We start from the raw sequence: 25,464 nt of genomic DNA on the forward strand, positions 1-25,464 counted from the left end.
GGAGGCGGAGGTTGCAGTGAGCCGAGATTGTGCCATTGTACTCCAGCCTGGGTGACAGAGCAAGATTCTGTCTAAAAAAAAAAAAAAAATTTATATTAGTCACACAATAAATGTTCTGATTTAAAAAAAAAAAAAAGGCAAAACTCTCCTTTGCTGTTAGAATTCAGGAAAGGTCAGTTATGAGTGAGGAGTGGGTTTAGTGACTGAAAGGAAATAGGAAGGGGGAGTTTCTGGGAATATTGTAAAGTTTCTTGAACAGGGTGCTGATTACACATACAGATTTCAGTCGATGTATATATATTACACTTATTTTTAAGTAATATATATTACTTACAAAAGGTGTACAATTTTTCTGTGTGTGTATTACACTTAGTTTTTTTTAAGTAATATATCTTGAGAGAAAGCTAGAAAATAAGACGTTTAAAAATTTTTGAATCACCTACAATCCCACTATCCAGTGAAAACGACTGTTAACATTTTGGACTTTTTTCCAGTTCTTTTTTTCAAGCCAGTGTGCACACGCTCTCTCCTCCCCTCCACTCATACACATACATTTTGCTAAATTAGGTTCATTCTCATTTAGTTTTATTTCTGCTGTATTTTTACATAAAGTTAAACTATACCATTCAATATTCTTTGCAAGCATTTTATAAGCAGCTGAAACATACTCCATTGAATGTATGTGCTCCAGTACATTTAATCAGTTGCCCATTGCTGTTTTCTTATTAAAAAATAATCAGTCACACGATCTCTCTCTCTCACACACACACCCCTACACCTCTAGACATTCTTTAAGCTCTGCATTCGTTCTCTATTTCTCTCCAGAAAGGTTGTACCGATTTACAGTTCCACTGGCAAATGTGAGGGTTCCTTGTATCGCAGTCCAACCCCAGCTCATTTCTTAGTTAGGTTTGTTTTTAGGATGGTCGAGCTCAAAGCAGAACTAAGGGATCTGCCGTTTTGTACACGGCCGAGGCGCGCGGCTCCCTGGGCCTGGAACGGGCTCTGAGCGCGCCGGTCCCTTCCAGGTTGCGCGGGCTCCGGACGAGACCCAGCCCAGCCGGGCAGCCCCGCGCGCTCCCGGGTCCCGCCGGCCTCGCGCCGCCCGGTTGCCGTGGGAACCACGGAGCCTCGGAGCGCCCGCAGACTAGCCTGTGTCTGAGGGGGTGAGGGATACTGAGGCCCAGGCATGGAGCTGCCGGATCCGGTGCGCCAGCGGCTGGGAAACTTCAGCCGGGCCGTGTTCAGTGATTCCAATCGGACCGGTCCAGAGTCCAATGAGGGTCCGGGTGAGTGACCGAGGCCCGGTGCAGGGGGTGTGGCCTGCCGAGGGCTTGGCGTGGATTTTGGAGCGTCCAGAATTTGCCCGTACCTAAAATGGCGATGTCGCCTTCAGCCAGTTCTCCGCAGTGCGGGAGAGCGCCTTGGAGGAGGGGCCGGGCCGGACAGGGAGCTGAGGCGCTGGCGGCCTCCCGCCCCCGGCCGGGCCTGGTCTCCGCGTGGTGCTGCCTGGCCAGCTTGTTGCAAGCGCGGCGGCTGACGTGGGGCCGATCTCTGTGCCGCGCAAGGCCCATCGTTGTCCCGGAGAAACCCCCAAAATAAAAAGATAAAAGCCGCCCTTGCTGCACAGGCTGGTCCCCCGCGCGCCGCGAGAGCGAAGGCCCAAGTTGTTTTTCCTCTGCGGCGCCCGCCCCCGGCTTTTCTGTCCAGGATGGCGAGGAATAGCCCAAGCAATCCCACCTCCCCCGTCCCCACCCCCACCCCAGGGAACAAATTTGCCTTTTCCCTTTTCCTAGCAGAACAAGTATGTTCCTAAGCAAGGCCATTTTCTCGTAGAAGAGATTAAAAAAAAAGTTAATGAGTCCTTTCAAACCACCATCCACTCCCACTGGCATGTGCCATACTAGCCGGGCGTTCAACAAAACTCACCCCTTCCCTGCCTTCTCCTCCTCCCCTATATGTAACACTTATCATAAGGTAACAAAATACCATGATGCTTCTGCGTCCTTTAACTTGATGTCAAGTGATAACACAGTTTCCTCCAGAACAGTTTCCTCCTCCTACATCATGATGGTAGACAACACACTGTCAACCAAACCCATGTGGTTTTCATCATTCAACTCTGCTGGGAAATATCAATCTTTTCCTCTGCTTGGTTTAAGAGAATTTTTAAAAGGGACAGAGAAAAGTAAAGGCAGTTCCCAAAGCTGCATTTTGTCACCTTGATCACTTGCCTATTTCCCAAATGTAGGCCTTTATGATTTAGGATGTACAGAGAAAAATGTGAAAAAAATAGGTTTTCACGTTTCTGGTTCCAAGGATGAGGCTTAATGAGCACTAACGTCTGATAATACAAGGTAAAAAGACGTTTTCTGAAAAGGACCAGATAGTAAATATTTTAGACTTTGTAGGCCATATGGTCTCCACGGCAGCCACTGACAATAGTTATTGAATAGGCAGGGCTGTGTTCCAATAAAACTTTATGGACACTGAAATTTGTATTTCATATGGATTTCACGTGTGGAAAAAATATTACTTTTTTAACCATTTAAACGTGAAAAAACATTTTTAGCTCATTGACTGTACAAAAACAGGCAGCTGGCCAGTTGTTTACCTATCCCTGATTTATATTGTATGTTTTAATTTAAATTCCATTTACAGAACTCAACTTGAACTTTTGCAAAATTTAGTAAGTTTATATCTTACGCTTTTAAGGTTCATTTACATATTAACTTGATTTTCATTTCCATGATTATAAGTTTGATCTGCTGAAATATGGACATAGCATAACCTTTAAGATGTTAACACACAATACTTCTAACATGAAAACCATTCTTTGCAAAATTTGACTACAGTTTCTTCTCAAAGGTACTGAAATGTTCAGCTTGCCCAATCTATTATTCTTTCCCAAATTTTCTTCTTTGTGGATCGGAAGTAGGTTTGATTATTTGTACTGTAATAACAAGTTTATGTCATTACCATGTCCGCAGCTTTGTACTGTTGCTATCGAAAAGATCCTAGGCTGGTGAGTTGTCTTCAGATTTAACAGATTTTAAGAATTCATTCCTTTATCAGTGGTAATTTAATAAACAGTTGCAAGTAAAAGTAGATCATAATAATCAGGCATATTCTTGGAGCTAAAAGAAACTATTTTGCTGTGACAGACCATGACTATTTCTTATATTTTAAAATTATTAAGTGACAGATAAAAACACTCAGCTATGGAGAAAAGGAGAAAATAATGTTTTTAAGACATTTATTTTAGACCCTTTAAAATCTTACGTGTACAGCAACTGATTTCAATATATGTGTCTGCTCTTAAGAATTTAGTCAAATTTAGGATGTATTTTGTAGGGCTCAATTTTAAAAATCAAATTCTTAATTTAGGACCCTGCTCTCTTACATAAAAGCAGAAAGTGTTATGGAATCAACATTAGGTAAATGGAACTCATGTATCACAAATGGCTATGCTAGTAATGTCCTTATGACAGTATGCTTTCATTAATTCATTCTTAGGTGTATTTGATATTCACTGCGTGGAAAGCAAGATGCTAGATTCTATGAGGGTCTCAAATTAGGGTAGGACATGGTGTGTGCTTGCAATGAGCCTGTAGATAAGTAGAAGAGAAGAAGGAAAGAGGACTAATATTTGTTGAGTGCCTACTAAGTGTGCCAGGCACAGTGCTAGGATGAAATAATTTATATTGGCTCTAATTCTCACAAACAGCCTGTGAGGAAGTTTTAATTTCACTATTTTACAGATGAAGAAATAGAAGCTCAAAGAGTTTAAATAATTCATGTCAAGTCTGACATCCAGGGTCACAGAGGTTTGGGGAGCCCGGATTTGCTTGAACTCTGAAGCCCATGATCTGTTCAGTACACCAGACTGTTTTTTGGGGAGGGGAGTGTGGTTCTTTGCTAGCACTTCTTATTGACAGTTTAGAGTGATAAGTACCTAAAGGGGAAAGGTATTTCTGCTGGGGTGGGGGAACTGATGAAGGAAGTATTGATGGAAAAGACGACACTGAATTGGACTTTAAAGAATGGCTAAGATTAGGGTATGCTGAAAAGAGAGATGTGTCTAATTATAACCTTGGTAATCCGTTTTTGTATAAGATTAGTTTATCTGTGGGAGATTCATTTTTATTTATTTTATGCATTAATTTTATACGCTATTTACATAGAATTCTACAAAAGAGGCAATGATAATTATCTGTTGAATAGGATTTATATTGATATTCTACATTAAATCTATACCAGTAGTATATGCCAAAAAGTCAGAAGACTGTAATGGCAAAATGGTAAAATAATTGAAAAATATGAAACGTACCCCCAAATAGCCAATATTTGACCTAACTGGTATTAGGATGAATATTCCTTTTACTGTCAATGATTATAAGTAGGCTTAAAATTTGGGGTTTTACTGAGCCAATATTATAGTTATTAATTCTAGGGAATAGGATATATATATAGGGCATAAACCCAAGATTCATCATTTGTTCCTTTTCTGTTCCTTCTGTAGAAAATGAAATGGTCTCCAGTTTGGCACTGCAGATGTCACTTTATTTTAATACCTACTATTTCCCACTGTGGTGGGTGAGCAGCATTATGATGCTTCACATGAAGGTAAAATCTAAGCTTTAATACTTTTGCTGCCCTGACGTTGTTAGAATGTCAATAAAATTCAAGTTCTTAATAATTTTTTTCTATCTTAAATCAATGTTACTATACATGAGATTTTACAAACATGTTTCGGCTTTTCTTTTAGTATTCAATCTTGCCTGACTACTACAAATTCATTGTGATCACTGTTATCATCCTAATAACCTTAATTGAAGCCATCCGGTTGTATCTGGGCTACGTGGGTAACCTACAGGAGAAGGTAAGCTCTTTTTTCCTTTCTCTCAGTGATAGATATAAATGAAATCAGTTTTCATAACAAGTAAAAGGCAGTGAGGTGTGGCAGAAAGAGCACAGGTCTGAATTTAAAGCCTGACTCCAGCTTTACCACTTCTGTCACTGTGGTCTGTTTGCTTAATCTCTTGAGCCCTGGTTTCCTCATATATAAAATGAGGAAAATAATATTTACTTCACAGGTTTGTTGTGATTAAGTGAAATGATTTATGTAAAGTATATGAATGTAGTAAACACTTAAAATTGATATTTTCCCTCTTCTTATCAGTCTTAAAAATACATGGTTACTTAAACATGTGTATTTGGATCCTGAATAAGAAAATGGGGGAAAATTATGAATTCATTTCCTATGCCAGGCCCATGTTTTCTGCATCATCATGCTGCCTAAGCATTTGTGGTTACCAGAGTATAGGGATAATGCCTAAAGATTCCTGTGGTTTTCTAGGCCCTTCATAATAAGGCCCCACACCCAGCCTGTCTTACTGTAGGTTTTGCTGTTTTCTCACTCAGCCATCCATTCCAGGCTGATGTGCTGATTCCCAATCATGCTAATTTCACGTGTTTGCTTACTTACCTTTTTGCCTCTTCCTTCTTCTCCACAACTTAAAAAGCCTACCTCCCTGAGGTCTTTCTTTCACCTACCCTAATCACTCCCTTATTTCTTGTAGCATTTAGTCTGTACTTCTAAATATTGCACTTAATTGTTCACTAAAGTGTAGTATTCTAGGATTGTTTTACATAAATTAGTTTTCTCATCTAGACTGTAAGTTCTCTGAGGACAAGGACCATGTCATCCTATATGGGATGACATCCTATGGGATGTCATCCTATGGGAATCACTCACAGAGCCCATAATGTAGGTTCACGGTAGTGATAAGTACTTGTTTATCTGTATAAACAGAAACTGTATTTTACTGATTTTTATTACTCTTGATATGTGTCATTGCAGGTTCCTGAGTTGGCTGGCTTTTGGCTTTTGAGCCTTCTATTGCAGTTACCTTTAATTCTTTTCTTGCTCTTTAATGAAGGCCTAACAAATCTGCCCTTGGAAAAAGCGATACATATCATCTTCACTCTCTTCCTTGCTTTCCAAGTTGTTGCAGCATTTCTTACCTTAAGGAAAATGGTTAATCAGTTGGCAGTTCGTTTCCACCTCCAAGACTTTGACCGGCTCTCTGCAAAGAGAGGAGACATGAGAAGGATGAGGTCATGTATAGAAGAGATCTGATCCAGTGTTGTTGAGTGAAAATCTGACAGATCATTCTAGAGACTGTAAGAGTTAGGAAAATATCAGAGCTCTGAGAAAAGGGACAAAGCAAGTGTTTTGAATTGTATATGCTCTCACTCTGAAATTCCAAGGTTGGGGGCAATGATGAAACTTTGTACAGTATATGAAACAGTATATTAACCCTAAAACCTTGATGTTGTCCACCTGATGCCAAATTTCTTAATTTTTTTTGATGTTGTTGTCTTTTTCAGGAGTGTAGAAATCTATGTATTGGTGGTTGTCATTTGCCAGCTCTCTTGTAGCATTTCTGGTTAGAATCTGTAACTAGAGATGTATACATTTCTTTAAAACTTGTTGGTTATCCATGTCTTGTCTGTACATATGACCATGTTTCTTGACATGGAAATACCAGTCAGTGTTCCTATGTATTTGTCTATATTTATAAACCAAGAGACCGGCTGGGTGTGGTGGCTCACGCCTGTAATCCCAGCACTTTGGGAGGCCGAGGTGGGCAGATCATGAGGTCAGAAGATCGAGACCATCCTGGCTAACACGGTGAAACCCAGCCTCTACTAAAAATACAAAAAAAAAAAAAAATTAGCTAGGCGTGGTTGCAGGCACCTGTAGTCCCAGCTACTTGGGAGGCTGAGGCAGGAGAATGGTGTGAACCCAGGAGGCAGAGCTTGCAGTGAGCCGAGATCAAGCCACTGTACTCCATCCTGGGTGACAGAGCAAGACTCCATCTCAAAAAAATAAATAAATAAAAAATAAAACAAGAGACCAAATTTTCATGTCTGCTAGGGTTAAATTCTAACCCTAATATTAGCTGTTATACTGAGATGAAGAAGAAAACAGGTGGATTGCCTTGGTATTTAGGAAATATTTTTGTTATAAAATTATAACTTTCATAAAACCATATTCAGTATTTGTAATGGTGGTATACAAAATGCTTTTACAATAAATTATTAAATATTTAAGGTATCAGCACCAAATCATCCTTGTCTTGTGCAATTCTTTTGGGCTATAGATTTGTGTTTTTTATTACAGAGTTGCAAGAGAAGGAAGGAAAACAAATCCTAGAGAACTTTCTATGTAGTGGGCACTGTAGTAGGCATTTTAAATTAGCACTTGTGATTGCATCTACTAGGTTCTTGTTCACCAAAGAACTGCTTCATACCCATTAAATTCACGTGAGGCTTGATTTGGAAACCAGAGCGCCTCTTAATACATATGAGAGCTAAGATGGCCAAAGGGACTATACTCATGATCCTAAATGAGCATGCTCCCTTGCTAATAGGAGAAATCTATTTTAGGAGAATTGGTTAAGAACAAAGTTGCTTGGGTGTATCTGAACATTATATTTAAGTGACTGTTGGACTGTCTTAAAGGATATGATATGTTCATTACAGGTTTTCTTTTTTTCTATAGGGAAATGGGCCTTCATAATGTATTTTACTGAGGGACAGTTGTAGCTGCATTAAAAACTGCTCTTTTCAATTTTCTTTTTCTACAATTCATGCTTATCTTAGGATTCCCAGGTTTTGCCTTATTCATTGTTGTTTGGCTGAACTTCAAAAAATGTCTTTACTTCCCACTCATTCTTGATTCTTCCTGACCAAACTATGCTAATTTTATTATTTCTGCTCTTTATGATTATATATAAAGTTCAGCCAAATATTTCTCCCTCCATGCAGTGGCTGATTAATCTTTCTCATGCCAAAGTAGTCACCAGTTTTACTCTTAATAATTTGGAATTTAAAATAGAATTCTGTTGAATAGTTGTCTAAAACATATTTGTTTGCATTTGTTTACCAGATAGGACTAGGTAGGTGATTCTATAAGAAAATATAAAATAAATCTACAAAGCAGATAAATTAGGGGATGATGGAGACTTTTCTATTTCAAGATTGTTTCCAGAGTTTTATTTTAAATAGCAGAACTTCTGGTACATTTAAACTTTAAAATGAAGAGATTAATAACAAAATGTCAGTCATAATCATAAAAAAATTTTTAAACTGTAAAAAGTTTGAGAAAATTGATTTATCAAAAATTTCAAGTAATTTTGCTGTAATAAACATATTGCTTAAAATGCAGATATAGTAACAGTGGGGGAAAAAAGATAGTAAATTGAGACCATGACCAAGTCATTTGTTTGTTTTTCATCTGAACAATAAAACCATGGTTTTTTGTGTTAGGCTGAACCAATATTTTCTATTGGAATATACCTGGTTCCCTATATAAGTATATGAAAATCAAGGTAGAGGAGATATTAACATGTCAGCACATTTGGGGGTTAGGCAGTCTTTCATTTTATTTGAATATATTTATCCATCCTTAATTTATATTATATCCTTCTAAGGATTTACAACACTGTACTGAAAATTTTTTAATTAAAATGTTGAACTTCACAAACATTTTGTCCTTTACATATTTTTGGTATAAATCAAAATTATTTTATTTTTATTTATTTCTGTTTTTTTTTTTCTTTTTTCTTGAGACGGAGTTTTGCTCTGTTGCCCAGGCTGGAGTGCAGTGGCGTGATCTCGGCTCACTGCAGCCTCTGCCTCCTGGGTTCAAGTGATCCTCCTGCCTCAGCCTCCAGAGTAGCGGGGATTACAGGCACCTGCCACCATTCCTGGCTAATTTTTTTGTATTTTTAGTAGAGGCAGGGTTTCACCATGTTGGCCAGGCTGGTTTTGAATTCCTGACCTGAAGTGATCCACCCGCCTCAGCCTCCCAAAGTGCTGGGATTACAGGCGTGAGCCACCAAGTCTGACCTAAATCAAAATTGTTTTAAAACATTGAAACTTATTACTTTAACATACACTTGAATGACTAGTATATGTAAGGAGTAGTCAAAGGTTCATAGACAAGACATGCTCCTAGTTCTCAGGGATATGATGTGGGAGGTAAAACATTTGTACAACCTTAAGACAAAGTAAAAAAGCGTAACTTTATGAGGGAAGTGTGTTGAATGAGTTTCACTGAGTTTCTACCTGCTAAGTACCTGACAGGTAACAGGCCCTTGGCTTCCAGCGCATCTTCCCTCTTTGTTCCTAGCACTTAGTATCCCAGGATTAGCGCATTAACCCTACATCAACACCATTTAGCATTCACTGTGCTCCACATTGTCTGAGGGGGGTAGGCGGTATTCAGGTTAAATGAATACGCACTCAATCCCACTTGCCTATGCAAACAAGAAGTTCACTGTCTGGTAGAAAAGGCAGATAAGCAAATCAGTGATAGCAGTGTGGTGGGGCCCTGTAGGATTACAGAGAAGAGACATCTAAATGAATGACGAATCTGGAAAGCCTTCCCAAAGAAAGTGACACTTGAGATTTAAAGAATGAGTGGGTATTAAGTTCAGTGTTAAGAACAAAAAATAGTGACTGTGAGTTCTGTTTCAACTACTACAACTAGTTTGTTGAGGCTAGTGGGAAGGGTACATGAGAAGAAATGGTGCAGAATAAGGCAGAGAAACTTGGAAGGTGCTAGCAAGCCTGGCTAAAGCTTTGAATATATTCTGTCTTTAATTTTTCAGAACTCTATTCTGAATCCCTGAACCGTTTAAACAGTGGAGTATCACAATCAGAATTAGGTTTCAGAAAGATCTCTTTGAAGACAATGTGAAAAATGGATTGAAAGGTTTGGACCAGAGGCAGAGATACCAGGAGGAATGTGATTAAGTAAGTTAGGCGAGAACAAGCTGGCCTGGATAAAGTCAGTGGCAATAAAATAAACTTGAATAGAACCTACTATAGTGTTTTAAAGATAATTTGTATTTTAAAACAGATATTAGGAGGGTCTTTTTTCTAATTCATCTTTTCAGAGATGACCTATAAGAGTAAACAAAATGAAATACTCACTGCCTTTCTTATCTCCCCCACACCCACAGTTATTAGATTATTATTTTTTTGTTGTCTTTTAGAGACTGGGTCTTGCTCTGTCACGAAGGCTGGAGTGCAGTGGCACAATCATAGGTCTTGAACTCCTAGCCTCAAGTGATCATTCCGCCTCAGCCTCCTAAGGTACTGGGATTACAGGCGTGAGCCACCACACCCAGCCATTAGATTATTAGACTTAAATAGAGCTCTATCTGAAATAATCTAAGTTTTATTTGATATAACCTACCTAATGATTCTTTACTTGAATTAAGATTATAGTTTTTAAAAACTCTAAAGGAATAGGATCACAAGATTTGAGAGTAAAGAAAAATCTACAATTCCACCATCTTAAAATAACAACTATTAGCAAATACCATGTTTCTTTGATGTTTTTACTTTGCAAATAGCTTTTTAAAAACACAATTGTGATCATAAGCACTTATAATTGTGCACCCTGCTTTTCTGAAAACATTAAAAGTATTTACCTATGTTTCTACATAGTTACACAATCATCATCTTAAATGATTGTGTGTTATTTCATCAAGTAGATGGGCCATAATTTATTTAACTTCTCTCCTATCATTAGATATTTGTGTTATTTCCTTTTTCTTTTATACATAACATTGTAATGAACATCTCATGCATATAGCTTTTTCCATATCTCAGATGATTCCTTTTAATTAATAAGCCAGATTCCTGGAAGTGAAATTGCTGGGTCCTAGAGTATGGACATTTTTAAGGGCATATTGCCAAATTAAAACATCCACTTTCTACTATTCACCACGCACAATTCTAAAAATAGTACAATGAATATTTTGACAAGGACAGATTTGTGGACTTTAGTTACCCATTTGTCTCTGGATATTTCTGAGTAGTTACCACAGGAATACTGAGTCTCAAGAGAAAGAAAAAAAATCTAAAAGCTGTGAAAGGAGAACTGGAAAGAATAAAAAAAAAGATTTTTGAATTAAGGGAAAACTGATAAGGGACGGGAAAAGGATTAGGCAAGCTGGTCGCAGTCAGCAACAGACAGTGAGATGTGACACAATAAAAACTGGGTCATTGAGTTGGGACAGCCCTAGGACATAAAAAGACTGAAATGAAGTAAAGCTCTGGATTACTTTGTTCTTGAATATTGAATTTTTTCAGAAGCATGGAGCATGAAATATTATAGTGATAAGCCAAGATTGGAAACATAGCCAAGAAAAAGAGGTCTTTAAGGGATTGTTTAAAATGTGCTGAAGGAATAATTTGGTTTGGTCTTAAACGGCTCAAAAAGTAAATTGACATAGAGCTTTTGCATAGCAAAGTAGGCATGGAGGCAGAAAACAAAGCGGCAAACAGAAGAGTTTACCTTGTAAATTGGTTAGCATGTAATATGTTAGATTTTGGTCATAGAAAAGATGTATCAGGAGACTGAACTACTGTATTTTATAAGTGTAATTAACACTAACTTGTTATGGGTATATATCTTTATTCTAGTTTTAAGAGACTGTTAATTTGGGGGTTTTAAATCAAAAAGCAAAACTAAATAGTTATGAGGCCATTCTAAGAATCATTCTAAAAATCTTTTTTCCCCAGTGTTTACGCACTTAAAAATATTCAAGTCCTAGAAAAATGTGTTTAAATATAAGTTTAACCTCAACATTTAAATGTATTCTGACAGATTTACATCTTTCTGAAAGTGAGGCTAGGCATCAGTGTGTCATCATCTTAACCCAAGTCAAGACAGGCTGGAACTCCTGAAAACAAGATACAAATCGTAGGACAGCATGGAACATATATTCTATGAAAAGCCAAAGACATTTGGAAATTTATCTTATCAACATGCATTATCTAAACATATTCCACAGCTGAACATTCTTGTCTGAAAAGAGCTTTTTAATCTAGTAAGGTGTACAATCACAATGTATATATTGTTCCACAGACCTAAGTGTTTAGCACTCAGCTACATTAAAAATGTAGACTTTTTTTTTTTTTTTTTTTTTGAGACGGAGTCTCGCTCTGTCACCCAGGCTGGAGTGCAGTGGCGCGATCTCGGCTCACTGCAAGCTCTGCCCCCCAGGTTCACACCATTCTCTTGCCTCAGCCTCCCGGTAGCTGGGACTACAGGCGCCCGCCACCATGCCCGGTTAATTTTTCTTTTTGTGTGTGTGTGTGTTTAGTAGAGACGGGGTTTCACTGTGTTAGCCAGGATGGTCTCGATCTCCTGACCTCATGATCTGCCCGCCTTGGCCTCCCAAAGTGCTGGGATTACAGGTGTGAGCCACTGCGTCCAGCCAAAAATGTAGACTTTTAAAAACAATAATCAACCAAGAATGGCTTTGTCTTTAATTTTTCAGAACTCTAATAGCACTATATTTGGCTGGCAGAAAAGTATTATTGATTCATTTTTAAAGGTTTTTAGTTCCTGATCTTGAGTTATTTATATTCTAATTCAAAGTACATTAGAGACACTGCTCAATATTATAGCCTAAAAGAGAAAAATATTTGTTATTAAAGTTATATGCACATTTAAAAATTATTTTTAAATGCTTGATTCATTAATACCTACAAATACTAAAATGACCATTCGAGAAAGTAGAAGTTTTAGGACTTTGCTTCAATAGTTTTCCTAAAAAGAATGAGAGCTTATTAAGAGTCAAAATTTTTGCTATCCTAAAAACTATTGCTCCCAGTGGTCAATAAGCCCTTGCTAAAGAAGGCTGGAGATTTAACTGTTGATTGTTCAGTACTTTACAAAGCAGAGCAGCAGAAGATACGCTCTGTATTTTTAGTACGCTATGATTTTGTTCTGTAAAGTCAACAATTTAATTAGCTACAACAATATGTCATCCATTATGCTTTGACACTCCAGGACGAAAAAGATAAATAAGATTAAGTCCTTGCCCTTCCAGCCATCTAGCAGAGGAGACAAATTTAAGGTAACCACAATTCCTTATGATAAGACTGTAATACAGCTATGTAAAAGATGAAAATAGGTGATGAATCCTGCCTAGAGGGTAGGATAGGCTTTCAACAGATGGAACAGCATGGGTAAAGATATAGACATTTAAAAATATAAGGCCTGAACAGAACCAAAAGTAGTTTTGTGTCATTAAAATATAAGGTGTGTAGAAGAGAAGGGGTTGAGATGAGCTGAAAAGACTGGCGTCGGAAGTTATCAGTCTTTTAAATAATAGATTATTATAAAGAGTTTGAACTTCATGCTGTAGGCGATGAATGGTCTATCTATATTTAAACAGCATTATAAGTCATTGTTGCCACATTTGAAAATGATAGAAAGCTGAGAGGGAGAGCTAATTTGATTGATGATACAATCACATTTCAAAAGAATCTCCTAACAAGCTGAAATGCCAGATCCAAATACATTTTACACACGTGCACACACACCCTTCTCCAACATGTACTTTTCAAAAAGTTCACTAGCATATAATTCTGTGCTATTTTTCAAGGAAAAACATCTGGGTGGTCCTAGGAGACGATAAGCACATATTAATAGAAATGTAATGACCAGATCAAGTAGGATAGCAATCTCACTGTGCGCTTTCTTGTTGTAGTAATGTCTCCTCAACTTTACCATACCAGCCCTATGATTGTGTTTATCAGGAAATCTAAAACCAAATCTGATCATGACACTACTCTCCTTAAAATTTGTTAAGACTCTCATTTCCAGGCTGGGCATCGTGGCTCATGCCTGTAATCTTAGCACTTTGCAAGGCCAAGGCAGGAGGATTGCTTGAGCCCAGGAGTTTGAGACCAGCCTGGGCAACATAGTGGTGCCCTGTCTCTACAAAAAATAGAAAAAAATAGCTAGGCATAGTTTGTGCCCCTAGTCCCAGCCACTCTGGAGGCTGAGGTGGAAGGATTGCTTGAGCCCAGGAAGTTGAGACTACAGTGAGCTGTGATCACACCACTGCACTCCAGCCTGGGCAAGAGTAAGACCCTGTATCAAAAACAAAACAAACAAACGAAGGACTCTCATTTCCTGCAGGATAACACCCAGACTCCCTAGCCTGGCATATTAGGCCTCTTTCCACCTGCCTGACTTCATCTTGCTCCTCCCCACTCCTTCAAGCTGCAGTTCTTCCCGTGCACCATTCTGGGTTTTACCTGCAGACTTTCCCTCCAAACTGCTCTGTCTGCCTGAAGTAGTAATCTTATCTATGTGGTGAAACTCTACTTATTTTTTAATGCCTGGCTCAACTGTCACATCTTCTATGGAATTCTGAATATTTGTTCCTCCCACAGTCCTACAGTCACTGAGCATCTTGGGGACAGGGACCACTCTTATTCATGATATCTCCAGTGCATATGACAGTGCTTATGTACTTAGTAATGTTGACTGAATGCACAGATGAAGGAATAAGCAAGTTGTTAGAACTCAGAGCTCCTGCCTCCTGTTCTTAATACATAGCAGCTTTTTTTCATAAACTTTCTACAAAATAGAAATGCCACATTTACTCATATTTGAATCTTTGTGGCATGAAAATGAAACCTAATCTTAAAACCAATAACCACTTTTATGTTAAGATAAATGCTCAAATTTTGCTGGATCCCCAAAACTCATGCAAATAACAACCACCATTTAATTGGATGCCTGCAATGTGCCAGGCGGTGTGCTGGGACTTTATCAATATCTCATTCAATTCTCATGACAACTCTGTAAGGCAGATCTTATTCCCATTTTACAGAAGCCAAAACTAAAACTCAGGAGAAGTTAAGGAACTTGCTCGGGGTCACACAGCAAGTAAACAGAAGACAGAATTTAGACCTAACCTTGTCTGGTTCCAAAGATCATGCTTTTTCACTCTGCAGTGCTCCCTCTCTCTAAACACATGCTCCAAAGATATATTAAGGTTGATTTAGACCTGTCCGATCTAGAAGCCAAAGCAGGAACATTGCTCAGCCTTGGACCCTCCGACTTCTAGGGGCCAAGGAAAGTGGCAAAAAGGGGTCCAGAAGCTACTCTCATTGTTTTTTAAAAATCTAATAATACGTTTACCTATAGAAAGGCTTAGCAAGCTAACTAAAAAGTCTGTTTTTTGTTTTTTGGAGGTTTTTTTTTTTTTTTTTGGTTTTTTGCCTTTGGTTGGAATTTCACTAACTCAGAGCATTATCCTCAGTCATTTCATGTTGGTCAAAGCTGACTGAAAGTTAAAGAGATGTATATTTGATTAATTTTTTTAAATGGGAAAACCCTTTGGTAGAGTAATTTAAAAGATTGTCATTTGCTGAAGTAGGTCCTTGTGAAATGCTACGTGCTTTCATGTGCTATCTTATTTACTCCTCTAAGGTATTATAACACTTGTATATTATATTAACTTTATAATTATAATACCATTTCCCATTTTGAAAATGAGAAAAACAGAGTATTCTAATAAGTTAACCAAGATCACCTAGCTGGTAATTGGCAGAACTGGGATTCAAATTGAGGCATGTCTAATTCCAAAGCTTTCCTACACAGCTCAGTTCTACAAATTAACTGAGGGTTTTTTGTTGTTGTTGTTGTTTGTTTGTTTGTTTTTTAAATAGAGACAGGGTCTCGCTATGTTGCCCGGGCTGGAGTGCATGCAGTGTGATCCCACTGCTGATCAGCATGGGAGTTTTTGACCTGCTCCATTTCCAACCTGGGCTGGTTCACCTCTCCTTAGGCAACCTGGTGGTCTCCCACTCCCAGAAGGTCAACATATTGATGCCGAACTTAGTGTGGACACCAGATTAGCATAGTGCACTACAGCCCCAGAACTCCCGGGCTCAAGTGATCCTCCTGCCTCAGCCTCCTGAGTGGCTGGGACTACAGGCACACTCCAGCACGCCCAGCTAATTGAGGTTCTATTGCGTGGCAGGCACAGGATTCTATGATGAGTAAGATACTGTTCCTGCACTGAAGAGGTTTGTTTTTTTTTTTTTTTTTTTTTTGAGACGGAGTCTGGCTCTGTTGCCCAGGCTGGAGTGCAGTGGCGCCATCTCTGCTCACTGCAACCTCCGCCTCCTGGGTACAAGCAATTCTCCTGCCTCAGCCTCCCTAGTAGCTGGGATTACAGGCACACACCACTGCGCCCAGCTAATTTTTTTGCATTTTTAGTAGAGACAGGGTCTCACCATGTGGGTCAGGCTGGTCTCAAACTCCTGGCCTCGGGTGATCCGCCCATCTTGGCCTCCCAAAGTGACAGGATTACAGGCGTGAGCCACCACGCCATTTGAATCTCTGCTCACTCTATACCAGTTAAGATACCCACATACTTTTCTGTTTCTCTAGTAAGGGGCCTGTTTATTAAAATTAAAAAGTAAGAAAACCATTGCCACAAACTTGTAACTTCTTGACTCCTTCACAGCCCTCTGAATCTATGATCCAAAGTGTTTTAAAATTTTAAGCTTCAAAATATGAGAAATTACCATATTTATACTTCAGCATTTATAATAAGGCTTTAAAAGATATCAGACTTGTTGCTCATGCCTGTAATCCCAGCACTTTGGGAGGCCAAAGTGAAAGGATCTCCTGACTTCAGGAGTTAGAGACCAGCCTGGCAACATAGTGAGACCCTGTGTCTACAAAAAATAAAAATATTAACCAGTCATGGTGGCTCATGCTGGTAGTTCTAGCTATTCGGGAGGTTTAGGTGGGAGGATCTCTTGAGCCTGGGTGGTTGAGGCTGCAGTCAGCCAGGATTGTGCCACTGCACTCCAGCCTGGGTGACAAAACGAGACCTTGCAAAATAATAATAATAATAATACACACATGCATCAGACTTTAATTTTCTGAAATCAATTTTTGGTCCTACAGAAATAATAAGGAACTCATTGATTATTTTTCTTTCTTTTGAGACAGAATCTCGCTCTGTCACCCAGGCTGGAGTGCAGTGGCACCATCTCAGCTCACTGCAACCTCTGCCTCCCAGGTTCAAGTGATTCTTGTGCCTTAGCCTCCTGAGTAGCTGAGATTACAGGCAAGTACTACCACACCCAGCTAATTTTTTGTATTTTTACTAGAGACAGGGTTTCACTGTGTTGGCTAGGCTAGTCTTGAACTTCTAACCTCAAGTGATCCACCCACCTTGACCTCCCAAAGTGCTGAGATTACAGGCCTCAGCCACCACGCCCAGCTGACTGATTCTTGATTTAATATGTGTAAAGACTGTGGAGCTCAAATGTACAGGTTTACATATTAACACTTTGATGCAAGGTTTTTGTTTTATTTTTGATTTTTAAAAAATTTTTTAACAGAGTTCAAATTGGGGCACAAGTGCACTCCTTATCTCACAACATTTTAGTAACGCCTAAGGCTTGCCAAATTTATTTTGAAAACTTCAGTCTGCTAGGTCATGAAAACAGCCCCCTATGTTATAAAAACAGTTCCCAAGCCCCCAGTAAGCTCTTGCCTTTATTGCATAAAATGGAGTGAACCAAATATTTCTTCCTTTTGCAAGCAAGCCCAAATAAGCATATGGATTGAAGAGTGAAAAAGACAAAACAAAAATACAAGAATAATTAAGCCCCTTACTAAAATGCCTACTCCAATCGCAGGATACAGGCAGTCATGAGTCAACATGTGATCCTAACTAAAGACAAAAACAATTCACTCACAGCAAACCCAGCTGCAGCTAACAACATGAGCAATACCAAGAGCATATCTGAATGCACACATGCCAATAAAGAGACTTTTATGATTTCAGTAGAAAGAACTCCACCTCCGACTCCATTCAGGGCCAAGAGCAGTCAGGCAAATGGAAAAATGTGCTGGAAACAGCGTTGAGACTCTCCAACGAAAACATTCCTTCCCTTGTCATTTTGACTATTTGAGACAGCAGTGCTTTGGAGTTAGAAGATGAAGAGTCAAAGTCATCACTCATCCTCAGGGAAAACACATCCTAGGAATATTTTATTATAATTGCTTTCTGAGATGCTGGGCCACTCCAGGATACATTTACCATTTTCATACCTGAGGGGATATATGTGATGTGTTCTGCCAACCTTGAGTCACCTGGTAAGGGTGTCCGTGGAAGGCACCATTGTTTTCAAGTTTAATTCCTGGCTTAAAAGCCTACATCCCTGTATTATTGACTAAAAGTCAATCAAGTACCCCAATAGGGTGTTCCTGTGTGTGTCTTGTTTTGCTTTTTTTTAAAATCTGACCCCTAAGCAGAGAAGCTGTGCTAAGGTTGGAGAAGTTTTTAATTATACTCCAAAAAAAAAAAAAAGTAGAATAAAACAGAGAGGAAGTGCTAGCAAACAGCAGCTCAGTGTAAACCTTTTAAATCCAGCCTCTTTGTAGGTTGGAGATTTTTGTTTCTTTATTCCTTTATTTCCGTAGATTCAAGATCCAATTCCTAAGCTTCCTAGTCGAGTTGCAGAGGGAATTAAGCTTATTGGGAGAACCACATAGTTGGGTCCTATATGTTTGGATGGCAGTCATAACAGCTGTCAGAATTCCTCTTTATTAGTTGCTTTTAGGATTGTCCTAAGTATCATAGGTTCTCTAAGTTTTTTTTTTTTTTTTCAAAACTCATCCTTTATTTTAAAAAAAAAGTTTGTCCATATATTGCTTGCTTGTTACAAATTGTCTACTCCTCCTTCATGGAAAATTCAACAATGTCAGTATCAGGGCCATGGTTTTTATTCTCCATTCAGCATCTTTCTATGACATTCATTTTAATAAATATAAGTAACTTTGCATTTGGGTCATACCTATCTACAGTAGCTATCTGTGTTAAAATTATCATATTGATCACTTTCAAAGCCACCCAGGAAGGCAAAAACAAGGACTCACAGACTCAAGAAGAGGAAATGACAAAGCTTGAGACGAATTCCAAAGGTAGATCAAGTTTGTGTGAACATACAATCTGAATCCAGGTCTGACAGCTGGCCATACAAAGTCATACTTTCCCCACATCCCTCCTCTTTGATAGGCATTGTCATCTAGAGCAATAGCCTCGAAATAGACTGAACACCGTGGCCGATAGCTTAACTCCGTTCCACCCTCTATTTCAAAGTAAACTTGGGCTAGGAATGGTGGCTCACACCTGTAATCCCAGCACTTTGGGAGGCCAAGGCAGGCGGATCACCTCAGGTCAGGAGTTCGAGACCAGCCTGGCCAACATGGTGAAACCTCCGTCTCTACTAAAAATACAAAAATTAGCCGGGCATGGTGGCATGAGCCTGTAATCTCAGCTATTCAGAGGCTGAGCCAGGAGGATTGCTTGAACCTGGGAGGTGGAGGTTGCAGTGAGCCGAGATTGCACCACTGCACTCCAGCCTGGGCAACAGAGCGAGACTTTGTCTCGAACAAACAAAGTAAACTTGGAGTGGGGCCTGTGCAAGTTTTATTTTTTTATTTTAATTTTTTTGACTCATACTTTAGCTTCTTTATCCATTAAAGGGGATAATCCCACCCATTCGCCTGTTTCACAGGCATTTTTAGGGTCAAATGAGGTATTTAAAAGGGCTTTTAAAAAAGTGAGGGCTTATTATCATGGTGGGCAGAATAATGATCCCCCAGAGATGTCTACATCCTAATCCCTAGAAACTGTGAATAGGTTACATGCAAAAGGGAATCTAGTTTGCAGATGGAACTGAGCTTGCCATTCAGCTGACTTTAAAATAAGGAGAGTATCTTGGATTATCCGATGCAATCACAAGAGGACTGAAATGAGGAAGAGGGAGGCAGAAGAGTGAATGTCAGAGTGATGTGATGTGAGAAAGGCCCGACCAGCTATGACTGGCTTTGAAGAAGGAACAGGCCATGAAACAAGGAATGTGGTGGCAAAAGGTAAGAAAATGGATTCTCCTTGAGCCTCCAGAAAGATGCACAGCCCTGCTGACACCTTGATTTTAGACCAGTGAGATCCATTTTGTTCTTCTGACTTCCAGGACTATAAGATAATAAATATGCATGGTTTTAAGCCACTAAGTTTGTGGTAATTTGTTACATAGCCATTGGAAAGTAACACAATTATTAAGATGATTGAACTGCCAAGGACTGAAACAAGTTCTAGATGGATTCTGAGAGCTGAGTGAAATACACTGAGCAGCTCCCCGACCCCACATCACCCCCTTTACCCCCCAGTGTCTGCCTTGTAGGTCAGCAAAGCGCATCCACAAGAGAAAGACAGCAGGTCCGGCAGGAGCACAGCAGCCAACCTGAGAGTGATGTAGCTGGGATTGGAGCTGTCCCTGGGATACCTGAGTAAGGGCCCATGCTAAAAATGACAGGAAGCTCATATCTGTCCCATATATTCGATGGGAACACCACCACTGTTACCAAAGTAGGCAGATGATCCTTGCATCCTGTCCCTTCCACTAGAACAGCATCCACTTTGTCTCTTTTCATTCCCTCTATTTTCAGTCTCCTCCAGGCTTCTCCAAACTAATTTCCCTGTTAGCTGGAGTTGGAGCTAGCCAAGAGTCTACCAAATCCCCTAGGGCCAAATTCCCAGGAACACCTCTGTGAGTCAGGTTCCAGATTCACAAACAGGGAAAAGTAACTGAGCAACTTCATTCTTACTCTATTCTTGCTGGAAGATCATTCCTACTTCACATACATCTCATCGGAGGGCCTCCAGGGACAGAGGCAGAGCAAATGCCAGATCTTAAAATTATTTTCCTCTGGCTGTGCATTAACATTCTATTTCAGTCTTGACCCAAAGCCTGCTCAAGATATAAAGCTTGAGGGGAATTCCAAAGGTGGATCAGAGCCAAACTGATTTTTGTCCACATCTTCAGGCCCCAGTTCTCCCTCACCTCCAGCAGCCTTATCATTAGAATGAAAATCCTGCCCTGGAGGGTCCCCTATTCCTGCAGATTTACAGGCACCCAGCACCACAGCCAGGCCTGAACCATTCTTTCCTGGTCAATTTAGCTTCCACAGGAGCGTCCACTCTGACCCACATTCCTGGAACGATTTCTTTTGCAAATCAGCAGGTTTTAAGCAAACAAGGGCACATTTCAGGACATTGAACTATGCAATTAGCTGAGGGTAAATTTGGCAACGCATCTGGTCTGCTTACTAAAATGGAAATGGGGGAAAAAAAAGCACAGTTTTTAAAATTAAACATTCACTTTGTAAGGTCAATTCCGTGCAAATCTTCTTGAAATGACACAGGCACTGGCTCTGTACAAGAGGGTGGAGGGACTAGGATTCTTGGGGCTGTTCAGGAGCACCGTTCACTGATTGGGGCAGACACTGAACATGAGACAAGCATAATTCAGCGGTGCCAAAGAATGACAGCAAATAACCAGTTGTCTTCTGTTGGTGTCTCCAAAATCAACTTTCAGTAGGTTTTCACATTTTACTAAGTTTGAGCAGTAAAACTGCTAAAAGGATACATTGTGTTAATCAAATTAAAGGTATACTTCCTGATCTCTTGGGTCTTAGAACCTGTATCTTATATTAAAAGCTGCGTCCCACTCTTCTGTTGTATAAAGCAAGGTCAAAAGCACAGGCCAATAAGACTATAAAAGGGTAAAGTCGTGGTGGAAAATATACTCATTATTAGACCTTTTGAGCTACTTCCATTTCATGAATATTTTTGTTGAAGTTTTATCATCTCCTCTGAGAATTAGAAAGGCCAGTTTGAGATATTATTTCCAAAGACTAGAGTAAGATAATACATATACAAGCAGGACAATCAGGGAAGTAGGTTTTCGGGAGAAAGAAGTGGGGGAAGAAATAAGGGAATGTAGAAGTCTAATCAATGTTATCATTTCCCCACTTTTACAGCAGTGGCATCCTCTGATGCAATAGACATTATGAATCAAGCTGGGCATGGTAGCTTACGCCTATAATCCTAGCACTTTGGGAGGCCAAGGCAGGAGGATCACTTGAGCCAGGAGTTCAAGACCAGCCTGCGCAACATGGTGAAACCCCATCTCTACAAAAAATAGCCAAAAAATTAGCCGGGCGTGGTGGCACACACCTGTAGTCCCAGCTACTCAGGAGGCTAGGGTGGGAGGATTCCTTGAGCCTGGGGGGCGGAGGTTGCAGTAAGCTGAGATCATGCCATTGCTCTCCAGCCTGGGTGACAGGTGAAACCCTGTCTCAAAAAACAAAAAAAATTATGAATTAGTTGGGAAAGCCATGACTGCTCTTCATTTATATCTCATTCTGCTTGTCTGAGGAATTTTTATGTAATTCTCCACCAGCTCACTCTATAGTATGACCATCCATTTTGGTCAAAGCTGAACTATTCCAAACAATATGGAAAACAGGAGTAAAAACAGGATTTCAGTAGTGACAAATACAGACTTGAAGCCATGAGAACATATCAAAACCCTCAAATAGAAGCTGGAAACCATGAAGAGTTTACATAACATAAAGGGTCTTAGTGGGCCACAAACTGAACGAAAGTCAGCAGGTCTTAGAAGAGCAAGGATAATCCTTGGGAGGCTAGAAACAAGACCAGAACATGGGTGCACTGCATGTAATTGGGGAAGTTAGCTGCTAGCTCCATGTGACCATTTTTAATTTAAAAATTAATTAAATGTAAATAAAAGTATAAATTCAGTTCCTTGGTCACACACATCACCTTTCAAATGCTCAGCAGTCTCCTGTGGCTGATAGTGGCTGATAAGAGAAAGACAGCAAGACAGTAGGTCCAGCAGGAACATGGCAGCCAACCAGAGTGTGGCATAGCTGGAATCGGAGCTGCTCCCAGGAACCCTGAGAAGGGGCCCATGCTAAAAATGACAGGTGGCTCATATGCATCCCAACTGTTCAATGGGAACATCCCCTAACCCCTGGAACAGGAAAGCGCAGATATAGGTTCCCACCATTGCGGAAAGTTCTAATGGATGGTGCTGCTCTAAAGAGGGCCCTGCAGATGGTCTGGAAAGACACCAACCAAATCATTGGGAAATGAAACTTTGAAAAATGCAATAAAAGTGAAATTAACTTTCTTAAGCTTTGAAGGGAAAATGGTGAAGAGTAGCTTTAGGCTTTAAAATGGTGATAACTGTTGAGTGAAGACCAGATGTTTTCCGCTTGTTTGAAGAGCTAAGGCAGGAAATTTTAACTTAGTCATAGAGAAACTCTCCTTTCCGTGTGAGGTGACTGGATGCTGGAATGGGAAGGAACACTTTCAAATCTGTATCGTAGGCCGGGTGTGGTGGCTCACACCTGTAATCCCAGTGCTTTGGGAGGCCGAGGCAGGTGGATCATCTGAGGTCAGGAGATCAAGACCAGCCTGGCCAACATGGTGAAACCCCCGTCTCTCCTAAAAATACAAAAATTAGCCGGGCACGGTGGCACGTGCCTGTAATCCGAGCTACTCGGGAGGCTGAGGCAGGAAAATTACTTGAACCCAGGAGGCGGAGGTTGCAGTGAGCTGAGATCCTGCCATTGCATTCCAGCCTGGGTGACAAGAGTGAACTTGTCTCAAAAAAAAAAAAAAAATGTATCCTGGGAAATACATAAAAATAAGGTAGCAACTTAACATCTAGGGTTTAGGATTTGGGGGACTGACTAGAATGAACTTCACCTTAATCATCTATTTGCTTTGTCTGTTCAAGGCCTCCATACGGAGAATGCAAATGACAGGCATAAATAAGGAAGGACTGCTGCATGAATCCCAGAGGTTTTTGCTTTGCTTGCCTTTTCCTACAGAGCCTGTAATCCCAAAACAAAGCCTTCACTCTTGACCTCAAAATCTAGCCACTTTTGCTTCACCCCACAATTTCCTTTGTTTCCAAAGGGAATTAGAAAAGCTCCCCTCAAACTTTCCTTCAAGCAGCTTTTTCCATCTTTATTGAGAAGCTCCAGAGACAGAGCCTGCTGTAAGCCCAGATGTGCTGACTAAATTAGCATGGTTATGGCATGATGCAGCAGTTAAGAGCCTACACTTTGGAATCAGACAGCCCTGGATTTGAGTTCCAGTACTTCCTCTTAACTAGCTGGGTAACCTTGGGCAAGTCACTTAACCTTCGTATTAGACATAACTCTCTTGATTTCAAGTTACATTTTCTTCAGAAGAATTGAAAGTTGATTGGTTTATGTACTTGGAAAACCCAAGGGGTCTGCTCCCCATGCATACGGAATCTACATTTTGGGATCCCTTACAATACTCCTCTTCTGATACCAATTTGTTTATTAGTCTCTTTTTAGCAACTGATGAAACTCCAACCCAAACTAGCTTCAGCAAATATAAAGTTTATAGGCTTATGCAACCTGGGTGATTCAAGAGCACAGAAAACTTCAGGCATGGCTGCATCAAGGGGCCTAAATAATCTTTTTTTTCTACCCTTCAGATGAGCGTGCTCAACATGTTGAGAATGGTGACCACCAGAAGCCCCAGACTTACCTCACAACTTTCAGGAGACAAGGATCACATCTTCCCTGGTAGAAAAGCTCTAGGGAAGTTTCTGTTTGACCCACCCTGGGTCAAGGCCTATCGATGGACCATTCATTGTGACCAACAGAATAAGATGTTCTGACTGACCAAGCCTGGATACATGTTCATCCCTCTGACTAAGGGTAGACTGAATAATTTAAACTGCACTGGATGAGTTCCCCACAGGAAAGCGGTTTTGGGTTCCAGATGGTACATAACAACATGCTCACTACAACTTCCCAGTCTCCATTTCCTCACCTGTCAAACAGGGATAGAATACTTTTCTCACAGGATGAGGATGAGATTAAATAACTTATATAAAGGCATCTGGAACACTGCTCAAATGATGGTAGCTAATATTTTGCCGAACAATAATTTACTATTATTTTGTTTAGGACATGTGGTGGCTTTGTAATATGTCAGCTTGGCTAGGCTGAACTACATTTCACAGAATTCCCTTTCCTATATGTTTCTGGTTAGGCTGTGCCAATTGAGAAACTCGTGTGTGAGATTTGGAAGTTAAGCAGCAGCCATTTTGTCACTCACAAAGGTTATCCTTTATCCACTGGTTCACTTTGTTGGTAAGGAGTAGTGGTCAAGTCTACAGCAGTTCTACCTTCCCCTGGGTCCTTCTTCAGCTTCTCCAACTTCCAGGCTAAATGTGTGTTTAGTTCCATGACAGAGGATGCCAGCTTTTCTGAAGGACACACAAACCATCCAGTCAGCAGTGGTGGAACTGACACTGATTTCTATCCTTCCTCATAGGTTCCACTTTACGCTTGTAGGTTCCAGCTTGTCCTTTTTCTCACCTGCACTTGCCAACTATCTTTTCCAAGGACTTCAAACTCCATCACTAGACACAAAGACGATAGCCTCACAGACTCTTTAACCAGCTCCCATAATTGTAGAAGGCTAAATGCTCCCCCCTTACACACACACACACACACACACACCCCTTTAAGGGGTTCTGTTTTTCTCATTAGACTCTGACTAATAAAACCAGACCCATCCCTTCATGACAGAAACTCTCAGTAAATTATGTATAGAGGGAAAGTGCCTCAACACAATAAAGGCCATGTGTGACAAACCCACAGCTAACATTATATTGAACCAG

General features: G+C 40.0%; 1 protein-coding gene and 1 long non-coding RNA gene across 5 annotated transcripts in view; one reads left to right on the top strand and one right to left on the bottom strand.

The window, feature by feature from the left end:
• Positions 1-25,464, bottom strand: part of LOC129143225 (uncharacterized) — a 91,461-nt gene that overhangs the window by 50,810 nt on the left and 15,187 nt on the right. For all 3 annotated transcript variants that reach the window (XR_008546409.2, XR_010149494.1, XR_010149495.1), the window contains exon 2: positions 6,028-6,089. This is a non-coding gene — a long non-coding RNA (uncharacterized LOC129143225). The remainder of the gene's footprint in view (positions 1-6,027; positions 6,090-25,464) is intronic.
• On the top strand, positions 968-24,688 carry TMEM17 (transmembrane protein 17). Of its 2 annotated transcripts, none has more exons than XM_001161917.7 (4): positions 968-1,289; positions 4,523-4,626; positions 4,769-4,882; positions 5,864-7,149. In XM_001161917.7, exons 1-4 carry the CDS (start codon positions 1,190-1,192, stop codon positions 6,140-6,142), a joined length of 597 nt encoding a protein of 198 aa, XP_001161917.1. In that variant the 5' UTR covers positions 968-1,189; the 3' UTR covers positions 6,143-7,149. The 2 variants fall into 2 exon arrangements, with proteins under 2 accessions (XP_001161917.1, XP_016804100.1); XM_016948611.4 differs by lacking the exon at positions 5,864-7,149 and adding an exon at positions 24,268-24,688 and having other exon boundaries at positions 1,025-1,289.

The sequence above is a fragment of the Pan troglodytes genome, chromosome 12 (assembly GCF_028858775.2).
Source record: "Pan troglodytes isolate AG18354 chromosome 12, NHGRI_mPanTro3-v2.0_pri, whole genome shotgun sequence".
NCBI lineage: Eukaryota > Metazoa > Chordata > Mammalia > Primates > Hominidae > Pan > Pan troglodytes.

Excerpts from the sequence above, each read along its gene's own strand:
- TMEM17 (XM_001161917.7), top strand. The coding sequence starts at position 1,190 with ATGGAGCTGCCGGATCCGGTGCGCCAGCGGCTGGGAAACTTCAGCCGG. Across the intron at positions 1,290-4,522 it reads AGAGTCCAATGAGGGTCCGG|AAAATGAAATGGTCTCCAGT; the intron begins GTGAGTGACCGA and ends TTCCTTCTGTAG. Across the intron at positions 4,883-5,863 it reads TGGGTAACCTACAGGAGAAG|GTTCCTGAGTTGGCTGGCTT; the intron begins GTAAGCTCTTTT and ends GTGTCATTGCAG.